This window comes from Macadamia integrifolia, unplaced genomic scaffold, assembly GCF_013358625.1.
Source record: "Macadamia integrifolia cultivar HAES 741 unplaced genomic scaffold, SCU_Mint_v3 scaffold1765, whole genome shotgun sequence".
In the NCBI taxonomy this organism is placed as follows: domain Eukaryota; kingdom Viridiplantae; phylum Streptophyta; class Magnoliopsida; order Proteales; family Proteaceae; genus Macadamia; species Macadamia integrifolia.
In genome coordinates, this window is record NW_024868344.1 from 147667 (window position 1) to 165068 (window position 17402).

General features: G+C 38.6%; 1 protein-coding gene across 1 annotated transcript; it reads right to left on the reverse strand.

Moving 5' to 3' along the window:
• Positions 1–12836: 12836 nt before the first annotated feature.
• Positions 12837–17025, reverse strand: LOC122064795 (probable splicing factor 3A subunit 1). Its single transcript, XM_042628543.1, has 3 exons — positions 16617–17025; positions 13523–15766; positions 12837–13307 (listed from the first exon to the last, which is right to left on the reverse strand). The coding sequence occupies exons 2-3, from the start codon at positions 15686–15688 to the stop codon at positions 13038–13040; spliced, it is 2436 nt and encodes an 811-aa protein (XP_042484477.1). The 5' UTR covers positions 15689–15766; positions 16617–17025; the 3' UTR covers positions 12837–13037.
• Between the last annotated feature and the right edge of the window lie 377 nt (positions 17026–17402).

The window sequence follows — 17402 nt, forward strand, 5'->3', positions numbered from 1 at the left end:
TATTACAATTCAAGATCCTAAAACGGGGCACACTTTTTAGGTTAATGGGCAACGCCTAAAACCTTATGTCGATGGTATCACTGATGGCAAATTTATGATTTCTTTTGAGTTCCATTATTTGTCTGGCTAAAGATGGTAAATTTAGTACTTGTGGGAGGCAACCCACCATTTTACTTCATGTTTTTGTTTAGTTGTGTTTTTCAGGTTTAGTAGTGGGGCTTAGCTATGTTGGTACAGATGATAGCAGTAGCACTTTATTCCATCAAGTTGTATTACTCCTTCCTTTTGCTTTACTTTACTTTGTTCCCCTTGCTTTATTATGTGCTATTTTTTCACATGCCATTGAGGAAAATGTCATTTAAGTTGGGGAGTGAGGGTGAATTTTTGATTGAATGAACAATTTGAACTTGAACTCTAGTATTGATTGCACATTTCTGCTTAATTTTTCTACTCTAGAGCTTTTAAGGTCTTTGTCAATAGATATAGCATGTGATTTTTGAGTGTGTTGGTGTATTTAACAGTTAGTTAAACTTAGAACATTATTACTTCTCCATGGTGGTTAACTTTTTTACTTTGAATCTGAAATTGCCATTTTAGTGAATGTTTATGATGATCCTTATGTAACTATGCAAGCCTTATATGTTGAAAATGTTTAAATCAAACAAAGACTTCCTTCTGAGTAACCGGGTCTCTGTGTCACAAACATGGAGTTTCGTATAAAAAGGTTTAATAGTTTGAGCAAAATTTGAAAACTTTGATCTAGGCTTAGCTTGGAGCCTATTTGGGTTAAGTAAGTAAGTCCGAGGGGTGTTTTACAACTAGTTCCTTAAAGCCATCTAGCTTGAAAGCAACTGATCGAAAGCTCGCTACATAGCCCATTTAGAATGTTTAATAGGTCAAGACATTGCACGGATTAGGATAAAAAAATAAAAAAATAAAAAATAATCATAGTTGCATGACAAAAGTGATGGCTTGTATAGTACTTGGACTTTATGACTTAGCTATGATGGTTGATTTTGAATAAAATAGTAAAAGTTGGTTAGATTGGACGAGAAAGTTGCTCTTTGTTTAACTTTGTGTTGAATTGTTGGCATACTTAGAATCTTTGTTATTGATTCATTGATGATACTCTTACTTTCTTATGAGTGGTTATATTAAGCTACTGGCATAATAACCAGAGTAGTTTTTATTGTCTTTCACTCGAGGATGAGTAAAAGTCCAAGTTGGGGAGTGTGATCGGGTTGTGATTATTTATGAAATCACCATTCAATTGTTAATTTTAATTAGGTTTTCATGATTAATTCGACCACATATTATGGTGATATTTGGTTGCAGGGTTCGCAAGAGATATGCATGAGTTTGATGCTAAATGGACGGATGTGGTTCAATCTATCAGTCTAGAAGCAAGGCAAAGAATCAAGGGTAAAGTTGGGATTTCTAAGAGAGAAGAGAATAAATAAAAAATAAAAAAATAGAGAAATAGGGAGAGAGACACCCCGCGGTATCTATTTCTCCCTAGACTCTCTCCCAATTGGTTAGCTTCCTCTCTCTCCTTTTTTCCCTATTTCTTCTCCCCCATCCCATGGTTTCTCTCCCGTAGATTTCTTTAATTGCTCCCTCTCTTTTATCCCATTCTGGGTTCTCACTTCCCGCCGAATCTCTATCTCTTTCTTTTTCTCTTCCACACCATATCCCATGGTTCTCTCTCTCTCTCTCTCTCTCTCTCTCTCTCTCCTAATGGCCTTCTTTCCCACGATCCATCTTTCTCTTTTCTAATCCCATACAATCTCTACCATCCCACATTTCTCTCTCTCTCTTCCCTTTTTCTCTGTTAACTGAATTGGATCTCATCATCTCTCTCTCTCTCTCTCTCTCTCTCTCTCTCTCTCTCTCTCCTAATGTCCTTTACCATGGTATCCCTATTTGGTCTCCCTATATCGGCTGGCATGCACCCTTATATATCCGATCCCTCATTCTTCTAAGAGGGCTATCTGCCATGCACCACGGTTACCTCTTGGAACTAGCTACACATACTCATTCTCTAGGACAAGATTTGGAGGGACAACATTGCACGGAGAGGATTGCTATTGTGCCAAGGGTTCATCACCACCATCATCATTGCTGTCATCATCCATTAGCACTATGAGTGGCTAAGTTCTTTCTATCTTTAGGTTCAGATGAAGTTTTGAGTTATTACTATTTAATTTCTCATTTAAGTTCGTACTTGATTGTTTGATTTCAAAGACCCATTCCCATTGTGGATTATTTTTAATAGATAAGTTAGTTTAAAATATTTTTCCCTACGATTCAATTATTTTATTCAAGCAATTTCATGTGATTTTTGGTATACACTAATGATATCCTTTAACCAATCAAACTAAGCGTGCTAAGCAAAAGCGATAGATGATAGTGCTTGACAGGATAGGTTATGCTTAATGTAGTCAAAGATTGTGTTTTTGTTGTTGCATTGGAACTTGTAGTTTTAATGAACCGAAGTATGTACCAAAAATTGGTACTAATACCAAATGGATTCGAGACCTAAGGATAGATTCTTCTTTTTTATTCTTATTCTTGTTAATTGGTTTACTTAGTTTTAATTTAATTCCGGATTTTACAAATTTGATTTTTAAAAGAACATTCACCTCAATCTTAGTAGATTTAGCCTTCTAGTTCTCTGTGAGTTCGACTCCTTTCTTACCACTATCTCATATTTTAGTTAGGGTTTATTTTGATTCGTTCACGACAGCGATCATATTACAACTTATGTATCTTCTCCCTAACTCCTCATTTTCTCCCAAATATGATGACAATGACCAAAATAAGCACCACTATTACAATTTGAAAGGTTCCAACAGACTTCTCTAATTCCTTCACTATTTTCTTCAAATCATGAATATCTTCCTTCATTTGTTGATTTTTAAGATTTCTGCCACCAAAAAATGTCTGGAGAGTGACTGTGGTGATATTGTCTCTGGTAAGAGGCAACACTTTTGGTTCTTCTACAGGGTCACACCAAGAAAAGAATCCACAACCATGTGGTGCAATGGGGTAGCAATAGTAGAGCTTGTGTTTGCTATTAGCATTCTCTGATATTCTAACTAGTATCCTTTTTTGGCAGTAGCATGCAATATTCAAGTACTTTTGAACCTCGATTGTTGTCATTCACACTTGATGATGACATTGTGTATCTGCAAAAAAAACAATATAGAAGGTATAATTCTTAGGATGCAAAGAATTGAAAAAACATTATCAACATTGCTAAATTCTTAGCAGGCATGGACAACAACAATGGTGTTGGCAAATCTCTCTCTTGAATGCTTCAGTTAACATTTTTTTTCCCGATATGGAGTTCAATCACATAATTATAATTCTTAGAAGATATTCATTAACCCTTGTTATTGGGATATGATCACCAAAGTTGTTTGCACAAAGCAAGAAGAAGAGAAGCACCAATGGGGAATCAAAATAAATCTGGCCAAAACACATAAGTAGAATCACCTGCCTTAACTTCTCAAATGCTGCTATGAATACAAAATGCCCTAACTTCTTATAATCAGTGATATATTTCAATTTAGGGAATAATACAACTATAAAAAAACTTGTCAAGTAAAGCACCTTGAACCTTGAACCTTCGCTGGAGACTTCAGCCCACCTTCACCTGAAATAATAGTCGGGAACACCAGCTAGAAGTAGCAGCTCCTCTCCTCCGTAGGGCATCCTTCTTCTTGGGTTTGTGATAGGAATTGGTCTATAAGAGACAAGATGATGTTATAAAGTGCTAGGGGCAATTTCGTCCATGAAAATTCAAAACTAACACCTCTCTAACAGTATCAATTTTTTGGGTTTAAATGTAACAAATGGATTTTTAGGGGGGAGGATGTAATATAGGCGAACATCAGGGGAGGTTGATGTAAATGATCTCAATTTTTATCATCATTTTACCCTTGGACCACTTGGATCGAAAAAATCAGTATCGAAGATAAGTCAAGGCTGATACTAAGTCACTGACCGATACGATCCGGATTTTAGAATCATGATCCTAGTCAAGGTTTTTGCTATTTTTGCATTTTATGTATTGATATTTGATAATTTGATTGATATAGTATTCGATATTTAGTGCAAATTTTGTAATTTGATATATATTAAACGGTTTTGTCTTAAATACCAATACCATCATATTGGAAAAAAAAAAAAAAACATTTTCTTATATTAAAATCATACCAAATATCCTTCAATCCGGTTTTAATATCGATTTTCGATAGCGATATAGAATTGACGCCCTTAATACATGTAATGAAATTAATTAATGGAGTAATCTTGATTTTTTATCGTGTTACTATTGGTTCAGTCTATTTTTTAAAAGTTTTTTTTTTTTTGGTAATGGGATTGGTTCATAGTATTTTTCTTTTTCCAAAAAATAATTGTGAATACGTTTGTGAAAATCCCTCTCAATGTGACTCCTAATGCAAATCATTGGATCAGCATTAAGGGGACTTCTATATATATATATTTTTTTGGTAACAAAGATTCTTATTCATTTCATGGAGGGAGAATTACAATTTTCCATCAATCATGGAGTGGAATTTGGCCACACTGTTTTATACAAACTAGATAGGGCCTTCCGGGATAGAGCGTCTGCTACGGAGTTGGATCCTCTAAGAATAAAAAAAATATATATATATATATATATATAAGGAAAAAACTTACACTTTCTTGAAATATGTTGACAAATGAAGGATATCAGAGATGATTAGCTCAATTGAGGAAGGGGCTGCCAAGGATGACTTTGTAATATAGCTGATTATATCCTTGGAATCAGATTCGACCAAGATAGACTCCACACCAAGAGAAAGAGCCTCAAGGGTCCCCCCCCCCCCGGGAATTCCAAGAGCTTCCTCTTCATGAATACTTGCAAGGAAAGAGGGTTCAGATACTGCAACAAGAGGCTGAGCCTTCGAGTCCCTGATCACGATCCCCAACCCACAGACTTGCCGATGAACTGACAATTGATCTTCACATACATGGGATGATAAAGGCTAGAGAGAAAGGATGGGAGGTGGATGATATTTAGAGCGATGATGAAGAACTCTAATAGTTGATGGAAAGCAAACACAAAGTTTCTCAACCATGGATTACTATCCCTCTCTGCATGGAAACATAGCATTTTCTCTTAACCGAACTTTTTACTTAAAGGTTAACAACAACTTAGTTTTTTTGGTTAAAAATATTATCTACGAGGCAATGACTAGATAATGTCTATGTAAATCCTGCTACACTGTGTAGTCCTTGTTTTCTAATTTAATTTATTAGTATAAAAAAATTTAAAAATTAAAAAATCTATAGGCTTTCAACAATCTGATCTTTCCAAATAGGTATGCTAATTGAAACTTAAGAGTTAAGATTCACCTAACATTCAATTTTTTGGGGATTTCTGAATGTTGGTTCACCAACTGGGGCTAGACTTTCAAAATTATTAAATAAATTTACAAAAAAAAAAAAAAAAAAAAAAAATAACGATGGTAGTTGCTTCTTTTGCCATAAGGAATCTAGAACTGACCGACATCTCTTTCCATCATGTGAAAATTCTTATTATAATATGGGATGCAAGTCACTTCAGATTAAAGCCTGATTTGGTGTGATTTCTATTTCAACTTTATAAGATTTCTATATATATATATATATTTTTTGTTAAAGGAGTTTGATTTGATTTTTACACATTGTTTCATTGAAATAGAAATTCTGAAATAGCATTTTATTTCACTCATCTTTTTAATGAGTACATGATTAATTTGATGGACAAATTAACACCACCGCTCTTCTTCCCCTTAATGGTCATACCACCATCATATCCCAACCACCACCATCTCCACTACCGCCGCCACCCCTTCCTAGCCCTCCACCACCTTCACAGCCACCACCACAATTGCCGCCACCACCACCACCACCCCCTCTTCTCAGCCCTGCCACCACCTCGGCCCCCCTCACCTCTATCTCCCAACGAAATATAGAGAATCTATTTACAAAAATTAAATTGCCCCTTCTTCTCAGCCCTACCACCACCTCGGCCCCATCACCACTATCTCCCAGTGAAATATAGAGAATCTATTGGCAAAAATTGAATTATCAAAAGTATTTCTTATTCTTGAAATATTTCAGATTGATGCAATCAAACCAATTTTAATTTCTCGAGTAAAAATCTATCTGCTGAGTCTGTTAGTTAAAACGCGTTTTAAACCCGTTTCAAACGTGGTTGCCTTTTTTTGCCATTTAAAACGCGTTTTCCCGTATGCTATTATACAATATGAAAAAAAATAGAAACGGCAAAAGAATCCGTTTTAAACGCGTTTTAAACGGCCGTTTTAAACGCATATCCATTTTTTAAGGGTAAAATAGGAATGTTATTAAAAAAATTAGTTAAAAAAAAAAAAAACTATTAGTAAAAGTGGAGAGTGAAGACAATATGGTACTTAGTTTTTTGTTTTTAACTTCCATACTATCTATAAGAAAAAAAATCTCATCTTCTTATAGCCCATTGAGTAAGGAGAAGCTAAGGGGGTGTTTGGTTCGATAAATCAAATGGTGTATATATCGGATATGAATGTCAATCTTTTGATAGACATTCTTTTGAATTATGTTTCTTTCTGAAAAATCGTTTGGTTGCCTTGAGGTAGGGGTGTCAATCGATCGGTCCGGCTCGGTTTCTGTCCGAGTTGAGTCGGTTTCGGTGTGGGAAAGCTGAAACCGAAATCGAACCAATAAGGAAATTCCGGTTTCGGTTTCGTTTTGGTTTCGGTGCGGTTTTGGTTTTAGTTTGTCTTCGGTTTCTTAAATCGATTTGTAACCAGATTGGTTTTGGTTTTTGGTCCAATTTGGATTCGACTTTCCATACAAATGTATACAAAACTATGCAAATTTTGATTTTTTTTAATGAATTTTGGAGTGTTTCTGTTTCTTACCGGTTTGGTTTCAGTTTCGGTCCGGGTTTTGAGCCGGCTTCAGTTTGGTTTCGGGTTCATCCGGTTTCTGGTGCTGTTCGATTTGGTTTTGGGGTTGCAATACTCCAAACCGAACCAAACCAATAAGGCTTCGGTTTGGTTCGGTCCGTGTTGTTATCGGTTTGGTCCGGTCGGTTTTACCGGTTCGATTTAGGAATTGACACCCCTACCTTGAGGCTAGTACATGTTTCTTGCGGGTTGAGATATTGGCTTCCGTAGAGAACTTCTTTCTGCTTTCTCTTTTTATATTAGGTGGTAAAAAGGTTGCTCAAATCTGAGTTTAAGTATTGAGGTAAACTCAGATTTGGAACACATCCTTTGTAATATGGTCATTCATGAGAAGTAGGGTGCTCACTTATGAGGGTCAATCTAGTGGAACCAAACAGCTCCAAAAATTAAGAATTATCATTCTAAAGAATGTCATCCCAAAGATTTAGCGAACCAAACACCCCCTAAAGCTAGCAACATCTCATTTTCTTGTAGTCCATTGGGTTATTTTATCTTGGGACTCCCAGAGCTTTTGGAATATTAGATGCATGTATATAGGTAATAATCTCTCAAATTGCATGAGTATACTATCGTTTTTCTGGTTTTGTTTTTTTGAAAACTACACATTTAATACTCGTACCGTTCGTTTTCGTCCGTTTGCCGTTCCCTATTTTTTTTACCGTTTTTTGACCGTACCATTCATTGTTTTTATCTGTTTAAAATCCGTACCGTACGTTTATGTTTTTTTGCCGTTCCCGTTTTAACTAATAGTGCTGCTAACTACTACATAAAATCAATCCGAAATTGAAATAGTATTTCAAACTCATAAGCTCACAGATGAGAGAGACGACAAGAGCTGTGCTAGTCTCCTCGAGGTTAATCGAAGTGCGCATAAGATGATCTAGACACCTTGATTAGCCAAAAAAAAAAAAAGAGGCAGAGAGATTGGTGGAGGTGGCAATAATGGCAAACAGAAAAAGATGCCCGTATTCTCCTGAATATCGGTATCGGCCAAGGCCTATCCACTTCGACCCAATCTCCTCCTCCACCATCAGAGTCCTACCAATCCACTATTGCTGAAGAGCTTATCTGCGACACCTAGGTGAGCATCAGCACAAAATCACCAACATATCAGTAAAGTGAAGGATTACGCTCATGGAGCAGAGCAACCCCTTATGAGTGATGGGTGTGAGCTAACCCTTCTGTACACATCTAATATAACGGTTGGTATTGTGAAGCTTGTTGGCTATTGGTTGTGAGAATTATAACTCTTTGATCAACAGCAACATTAATAACAACACCAAGATGTGTACGGGATGGGGACACAATCGAGTTCGAATTAGGTTCATGTTAGAACAATCTCGTACGTCCTCATCCATGGATTTGAAATCTATTAAATAAAGAGAAAGAAAGTGGCTTCCAAATCTACAAATCAGAAAGGTATGAGATTGTTCTTGTATGTGAACCTGATCCGATCTCGACATAATCTTAAATGATGAAGGGATGTTAGTCTATACTCCATAAAGAGAGACCTAATCTCAAATGGCCTATGTTGGCACAACAGCCACACTGCCTTTAGGATTGTTTTTCCCAATATTAAAGTAGCTGGAGCCACCTATTTGTGCGGTTGTAACTGTAATAATATTTCTGGTTACTCTTGTCTAATCAATAATGGAAAATGTGTCACCATTTGTTGATTACATAATGACTGGAAAAACTATTGAAGTCAGTGCATAGGGCCTTCAGTGATGGATGGAGCATAAGATAAATATGAAGTGATTTGATGGAGTTACATCTCTTCCTTTCTACAAGTAGTGCCACATCTTGGTCTTGAAACGCTTCTGTTGGATGTTCATATTATATACCCTCTTTTCGGCTTAGACCTTGTAACAAAGTGGTCTTACTTATGCGCAACATAGCATGTGTGGCCATAAACAAACAATTTCACATACACATCAATAGTCCAGACATTGATGTTCTTAGCTACATTTCCTTTTCCTAAAATGTATTTTCTTTTTCCACCACAAAAAAAATATATATTTTTTCTTTTAATATTAAAAAAAAAAAAAAAAAAAAAAGAGCCTTCTATGTCCGTGGATTGCATTTCATGGGGCGTGTAATGGATATGATTTGTACGAGTTATTTGTTATAGATTAATTCCTTATTAGTAGTATAATTATCCATGTAAAGTGATTACTAATATGTAGGGCGTGAGTTATATGGTTGTCTAGTAAGTAACAAGTAGTGGGACATGATTTTAGTACGGATTTTTTACATCAACCTCCCCTGTCATTTGTCGAAATTATATACTCCCCCCTTGAAAATCAAAAAATTACATTTAAACCCACCCAAATTAACATTGTGAGAGAGGTGTTAGTTTTTTAAATGGAAAAGATGATTTTACCCTTCTTCCTCTTCTCCTCTATTTGCCCTTCTATTTGCCCTGAACTCAACCCTCTCTCTCCTCCTTTCCATTTGCCCATAACTCACCTCTCTCTCCTTCTTCTCAGATTTCAGTCTTTTCCTTGATTTCTAAATTGATCAAGTGTTCGAATGTTCAAGAACAATTTGGAACAAGATTTGCTTCAGTTCTTTCAAATGATCGTACTAGCGTATACCTTGCGCATCATTCTAATGATCCTGGCTGAAGAGAGAGAGAGAGAGAGAGAGAGAGAGAGAGAAAGTGAATGCCTCAAACATAAGTCTTTTCAAGCTTCTCGGTGGCCTTGATGATGGCGTAGAGGTCGGCGAAGTTGTCATACATCTCCCTCTCATGTTTGTCATTCCATAGATTCACATCCATTGGGATTGGAAGTAGCAAATTTAAGGGCTTTTCTTCTTTCAAAGTTTTAAACTTTTGCCCATAGTTAGGACCAACGAAGTCTTAGAAACAGCTCCAAAAAATAAAACCAGTAAAAGATCTCACCACGTATTAGCTTTGCCTCCAATAATCAATCAATGAACATTTATAATCAAAAGGATAGATTAGAAATACAATTTAATTCTAATATTCCAGCAAAGAAATCATCTGGAAAAGGGTAATGCAAATAAATTCACTTGATGATGGCATTTGTATTGGGACTAATTTTTTGAAATTGGGCTATAGATGCTCTTTCGTTGTTCCAAAACTTTTAACCGTGAAGATAGCACCAAGTAGATGTTCTTGAGAACCCAACGCCGCAACAACTAAAGCAACTTCTTCTCCGAAAGGGTTGCTGCCACTCTCCCTAAAATCCCTAGGGTTGTTATCCAAAGCGATACGCCCAAAGATTAAAGGCTCAAATAGTCCCAAATTGGATCCCTAACACCCAGAAGCTGCCATGCAAGGAGAAGAGGGAAGAGGGAGGAAAGAGTCAGTGATGGTGGCCGCTATAATTGGACAAGGAGTAGAAACAACGGCCATGGAGGGAGTTGTGGCCAAAGAAGAGATGAGGAAGACGCCGTAGCCATTCACCCCTCATTTTTCCTTTCGCAAATTTGGGGTTGAGAGGGTAAAATGGTCTTATTCCATTTTAAAACAAACGCTTAACTTACAATGTTAGCTTGAGTGAGTTTAAATGTAATTTTTCAGTTTTCATGGTAGATTATGCAATTTGGACAAACAGGAGGTTGATGTAAATCACCCTTTTAGTAATGGATCTAGTAGTTTAAAGAAGTTATTTATAACTTATTGTAATTACTATTTAAATGGATAAGTTATGGGAAAATAAAATTCTCCCAAGACGTAATAGCTTCAACGGTCAAGCTATCTATATTTTAATTTCTATTTTATTTCCCTTGTTTATTTCTCCCCATTTAATCTCTTACTTTTTTCTCCATTTTAACTCACCTTCGTCAATATTCAAGAGGGAGATTGGCTACATATGCATCTGAGCCACACACTTCCTACAAAATTCCTTTTTCCACATATTAAAGCCAAATCTATTGTACCAATGCCACATTACACAAGCATTCAATCAATAAAATATATCACCATAGCAAAAACATCATTTACAGTGAGTGCAGTAATGCAGTGAGCATCAAATGACCGAGAGGACCTTCATGTGCCCGGATACTCTTAACCATCCGATGCACCCTACATCACTGTAGAGAATAATCACTCATCACCATGGCACCATACCAAACTTGAAAACTTGTGAAACCCCACTCAAATAACATATGAGAAAGTTTTCAACCGTGAACGAAAGATATATACACCCACCCATCTAGTATCATAAATGTTCTGCCCCCTACTATACAAAGTTGATAGTAATCCCCACTATTCACTATACCCTTTGCACACCATTAGATCCTCTTGATTAAGGGATCCCTTGACCGTGGGTGAAGGAAACTGCCTCCAATAACAAAAGCTTAAGAAACATTGCTCCTTGCTCAGCAACTTCATGGCCCCGACTTCAGCCCCCAAAGCAGGTAACCCAGCCTTGCAAAGACACCAGGGGCGTTTAACGGTAATAACACAAAATCTAGTTTTGCAAAGTGCTCAATCTAAGATCAGGGACTTAACGCACAACAAAAGAATAGGATCTGAAGTTGCAGCTTTATCCACTCATGGTATCCTCTGTTGCGTGACATGCCGTGTAGATTCAAAGGCTGAGAGCACCTTGGGCTGCATGTTCGAGGGCTCCCATCACCTTGGATCTGGACTACATGGTGTACCACGCTACAGAGGAACCCGATCCCCAGACCAGAAAAACTAATCACATCATTATGCACTGCAACAGCTGCTGCATCCATAATTTAGTCATAAATCTATAACAGATAATCATGCTTAAATCTTGCAGGTAACTATTCACTTTAATATGACAATGAAGCTTAATTAATTACAGAAGCCAAAATACCTGCCCAAAGAAGATGACGGCAACTTCACACTGCAGGATCCATTGATCCCCAGGGCGGCACACTTCAGAACTAAATGGAAGGTGGTTAAAGAAAAATAATATTGTTCTTTGAATTCTTCTCCCAAGTCAAATGGGTAACGACAAAGAAATGAGGAAATGGAGACTGTTCTGATTGGTGTAGATATTCTATAGCATCTACAAACATTCAGATAGCTTATAGGAAAATATGACAATCATGCTTGACCAATCTTCCCTGCTGTGATTTGCAGCTTAAGCGTTTCCTGCCACTTCGAATTGAAGAATTGTAAGAATATTAATATGCTATGCACAGTAAGGAGTGAATTTGTCATTGCCATGTCTAAAAGATCAGAAATAGAGAGAACCTCAACACACGGTCTAGCCATTGTTTCCACTTCTTGAACATTGTTCTGGACCATGCCGCAAGCATGCAAATTTAAAGGACCAACAGAAATTGAAAACTTTGTGAATATTTTAACGAAATCTAAAGGAAAGGAACACATCTGTGTATCTAAACACAAATGGGATACATTTTTATGGTTTGGATGTACCACATGAGTTCAACCAACCGGACAAGGAAAATAAATTCACCGTCATCAGCCATCAGATGATAGTCCGAAATTCCAAACTCCTTTCTACCCTAACCCCTGTGTCTGATGAAAATCAGGGACAAGGATCCTAGCCCTCCCAATATTTTGAAACAAATATACTGTTCACAGGTCCAGAACTCTATATACCAACCTTGATCATAAAACAAAACTTGCAGACCATAACATAAAAGAGGAACAGCAAGGGCAAACCAAAATAACATCATAGCCCCTCAAAATTAGCAAGGAAATCCTAGCAATAATCTCAAAATTTAGTACAATTGTGCCGCACCATCTTTCCTGAGAATTTACTGTAAACACACAAAGTTTTGTGAAAAATGTATAGCAACCATTGACCCCCTCAACATAAGTTGAAGGAACTAGCATATATTGCTATTGCCCTTAAGAAATAGGCACCAAAATGCAAGATCAATTGTAGATAACAAATTAAGACCAGTTTCCAAAGAGATCCAGATAATAAAGATAAATGCAGTCTCCAACAGAATAGCCAGAGAATACAATCCCCCAGTGACAAATTCTCTGGTGAAGAACATTCATAGCAATAAGAAAGCAACAACGTAACCTTAAAATGCCTCCTTCAGAGAAATGCTTCATCTCTTTCTGCCACCACGTTCTCTTAAAGCAAGGGCAAGGGTTTCTCCAGCTCCAATGTTGTAATATGCAAGTGACAAATTATCCTTGAGAAAACCAGCTCTTCCACTTAGTTTCTGTTTGTTTGCAGGAAGTTGAATCTCTCCCGCAATTTTCTCCTTCAAACTGGCAACTGTCTCAGATAGAGACTGAATAGTGATTTCCAGGAGTTGCCCTTTGAGATTTCCTTCATCAATATTTGGAACAGAGACGGTAATTCGAACAGGTCCCTGAAGAAAAACACAGCTAATTAAATACACAAATACCAGGGAACTTCATAAACAAAATAAGAATACAACAATGGAAGAAATGAAGCAACCAAAGAAGAAAAAAAATGCCATCACTGAAAAAAAAAATACTACACCCAACAACGTCTGAAGTGAATGAAGCAAAGAAAACTCCAAACAACGAGTAAATGAATAAAATGTATGAAGAAGAATGATACCGGATGTTGAGCCACAAACTGATCCTCTGGAATAAGGAGAGAATCATCAACTCTCTGCCTCTTTGGCTCTGGCTCATCAGGCAGTGGTGGGGGAGCTTCCTCTGGTGGAGGTGGTGGAGGCATTCCTTGGGGTAAGGGAGGGGGTGGAGCCATAGACATAGCAGGTGGTGGGACAGGAAGAGGAGTAAAAGATCGGGGAACGGCCAATGGAGTGAACTGAGACCCAGGTGGAGGTGGAACAGGGATATTAGGAGGGTTAGAAATTGATGGAGGCATTGGGGGTGGTCGGTTCACCATAATAGGTTGTTGTCCTGAGGCCATTGGCATAGGAGGAGGTGGCCTAACTGATGGAACCATTTGCATAGGCATGACAGAATGTCTGGGAGGAGGCACAAGGAGTCCACTACTGGTTGGAGTAGAATATTGAACAGAATTTGGAGGCACACGCAGAATATTCAGCGCTAGTCCAGGGGGTGGAGGAAGGGGACGAACTGATGGTACAGTGGGTTTAGGAGGAGGAGCAGCAGGACCAAGGAGGGCTCTTCCCTCATCATTAGCACCATCAGGTTGAACATCTCCAGAAAGATTCTGAGCCATGGCCTGGTTTGCAGTTCGCCCAATACTTCCTGTGTGGCCATCCCATATGACTTGCTTTGGTTGCTCCTCTTTCTTTTTCTCAATCTCTGCCTTAACGGCATTGGAAACTTCTTCCTCTGTCGTTCCAAAGATATCAGGACGAGTCCGAGCAAGCCCTACAATGTTCCTGGAGATCTCATCATCTGCAGCTAGAGTTGTCTCCCGAATTTTGGCCATCATCCTCTCTTTCTGCTCCTTGTATTTGGGATCAATTAGTGAAATCCTCATGTGCTCTGCCATCTCATTAATAGGAATCAGTTCACCCGTAATTGGGGAGACAACAAACTTCGTCGGGTCTCTTTCTGCCGGGATTCTTTCCTCAGGTCTCTTCCAGTTCTTCACTATTCTCATTGGCGGTTCCGGTTCATCAGGAGCTGCCTTTGTCTCATTCTTCTTATCATCATTGTTCTCTTCAAGACTAGCAGCTCTCATTCCCTCTTCAACAAGATGAACCTCTTCTTCATCCATCTCCATATCATCCTTCCCAGGCTCCACAACTTCCTCTTCTTGCTCCAAAGCTGACGTCTTGCTTCTACTTATAACCTCCTCCAATGTCATCGGTGGGGGCAACTCCTCATCCTCATCATCCACAAACTCTATCATCTCAACCACAACAAAATCATGCCAATCAATCATTGCCATCTGCATCCTCTCCTGCTCAATCTCATCTTCTGCTTTCTGCCTCGCCTGTTCTTGTGACTTTTCCCACTCAAGCCGGTGCAAGCACCGTTCAAGAACAACAGTCATATCAGCAACACTATTCCTCAGCTTTTCCGTCAACCCTTTTGGAGGCATTAGTACCTTTGAATATGCATCAGCAAGGGCGGTAAAGAACATGAACATACTATGGGTTGGCTTGAGAAAATGAAACTGTGGGTTATTAATCTCTCTACTAGTCAATCCTGTCAGAAATGATTTCCCATTCCGAGCTACAAACTGGGCAGTAAGCTTAATGATATCCAACTCCTCCCCTGTAATACCTTCGGGTAGTCGAACCGTATACTGCTCTGCCTCTGGGGGCTCAAGTACCTTACGTACAGGTTTAAACTGAGCCAACAGATCAGGCTTGGCTGCTGCTTCATTCCCATCAGCTTGCGGTGCAGCAGAAGGGACCGTCTCAGGGGCAGTAGATGAATCGGAAGGCTTGGAAGTTTCAGATTGTTGAGAAGAAGATTGAAGCTGGGTTCGAAACTCAGACAAACGATGCTGGTAATAGGCATGATAAGGATCAGTGCCGTTCAAGAAATTAAATTTCGCATTCCCCGCGTTGTTCGCAATGATTCTCTTCTCAAAATCAGGCCCATTCTTGGCCACGAACTGTGCAGTTTTATCGACGATAGTTCGGATATCAGGAGGTGGGTGTATGATTCCAATGGTTCTTGTGTGGGTGGCCACAGGGGCAGGAGTTGAGTTCGCATTGCTCTGCTCCTCAACTTCTGGTTTCTCAGGCACTTGAGCAGGGGGTAGGGGGCCAAGGTTCCCATCAGAGGGAGGTGCAGGGAGAGGCAAGATTGGTAACGAACCAAGCATAGTTGCTGTATAACAAATTTCTCACAGATTCATCACCTAATCTCCTGTAGTCATCACAACGGTGACTCTGCAAACAATCTGCAAATTCAGTAAGTTCTGAGGCATTAGTTACTTAAACATGAAGAGCAAAAAATAAAGAAAATTGGGGTTTGAGCAAATATTTGAATGGTTATCCGACAAAAAGGGCAGTTCTGCTATCAATCATAATGATCTGCAAATGAAAAAGAAAAAATTGGGGAGTAATTAGTTCTCTGAACTTCAAGATAGCACAGAAGAAAGAAAATTAGGTTTTAGCAAATATACGAATGGTTATCCGACAAAAATGGCGGTTCTGCAAGCACTCAAAACGATCTGCAAATAAAAAAATTTCGGTCTTAATTAGTTCCTATGAACCAAAAGAAAGCACGGAAGAAAGAAAATTAGGGTTTCAACCAAGATTTGAAATTCGAGGAAAGGACGACAATAAAGGTTGTTCGTAAAAAAAATATGATTTCTAAAATGCAAATATTAAAGACAAACTTATCAACACGAATACCAAATGAAACAAAAAAAAAATCTCATGGGTAAAAATACACGATTGTTGACAGGGAAATCGGTTTCTGATTTAGCAAAAAAACGTAACCATATTATGCTATCGCCTCTGCTAACTCCAACACGCAGCAAAAATGGGGTGAAATGAGAACCTGTGTGCTGAACCCAAACCATGATGGAAATAGATGCAGATTTTCAGTATTGGGGGTTTTTTTGGTACCTATATATTGTAATCCGTAAGCAATACAACGGAATAATCTGTGCAACTTGACTTTGGTTTGGTTTTAAATATAGAGTTGGGAGAAGACAGAATCTTCTGTGAACAAGGATCTAAATCAGGCAAAAAATAAATAAAAAATGGAGTGTTCAGTTATCAGTAGTCGAAGAAGAGACTTACAGATGGAGACGGGGAAGAGAGACTCCCCCTGGAACCAACGCTGGCCGAACGGAGACGGAAGAGAATAAGAGGAATAGAGTACGTGTCCACCGCTGCAATCGCCTTGGGACTCTTATGTTCCCTCCGCTGCAATTAATCGGGAACGGAAACGAAGAAGAGGAAGGGGGCAAGGGCTATTGAGCCTTTGGCGAAGAATCCCTGGCGGCCGTTGAACCCAAAACGGGAACGGAGACGGAGAAGATGAAAGGGGCACACGCTAGGGTTCCAAAACCCAGAGTTGGGGAGTCTTGTTCTTGCGATCGGAAGGCCGAGGGCTTCTGAGGGCTAACCGTGTTGCGACCCTTATTCCCAATGCTATCAATGTGAGCCGTCGATATTTTTACATCAAATCCAAACCGTTAAATCTGAGATGTCTTATATTATGTAAGACTGGCTGTCACTGTGAAGTGTGAAAGCCCTCTCTCTCTCTCTCTAAGATTTGGCCTTTTTGCAGGTTTTGTTCTAGGGCATCGGAGATCTCTCGTCAGTTTTGATTTGCATTTGTTCTAGGGCATCCGACATGTTCTTGGTGGTACATCTCTGTCCGATTATCTCTCTTCATATCTCTATCTTACTTTCGCTCCTACCGTTCATTAGAGCCGATAGAAGATGGTGGGAGCTAATGGCGGAAGAAAATGATTTTGGGTTCATTTGATTATGACATTAGCTATCTCCATCTTCCTTTTGTTTTTATCTGGTAATTTGGACTTTTTTAGCGGTTAACCTAGTGGATTTGAGTTCAAATTG

Bases quoted from the DNA above. Each gene is read 5' to 3' on its own strand.
- LOC122064795 (XM_042628543.1), bottom strand. From the start codon at position 15,688: ATGCTTGGTTCGTTACCAATCTTGCCTCTCCCTGCACCTCCCTCTGAT. The intron at 13,308-13,522 runs GTATCATTCTTC...GTTTTTCTTCAG, and splicing joins AGTTTGTGGCTCAACATCCG to GGACCTGTTCGAATTACCGT.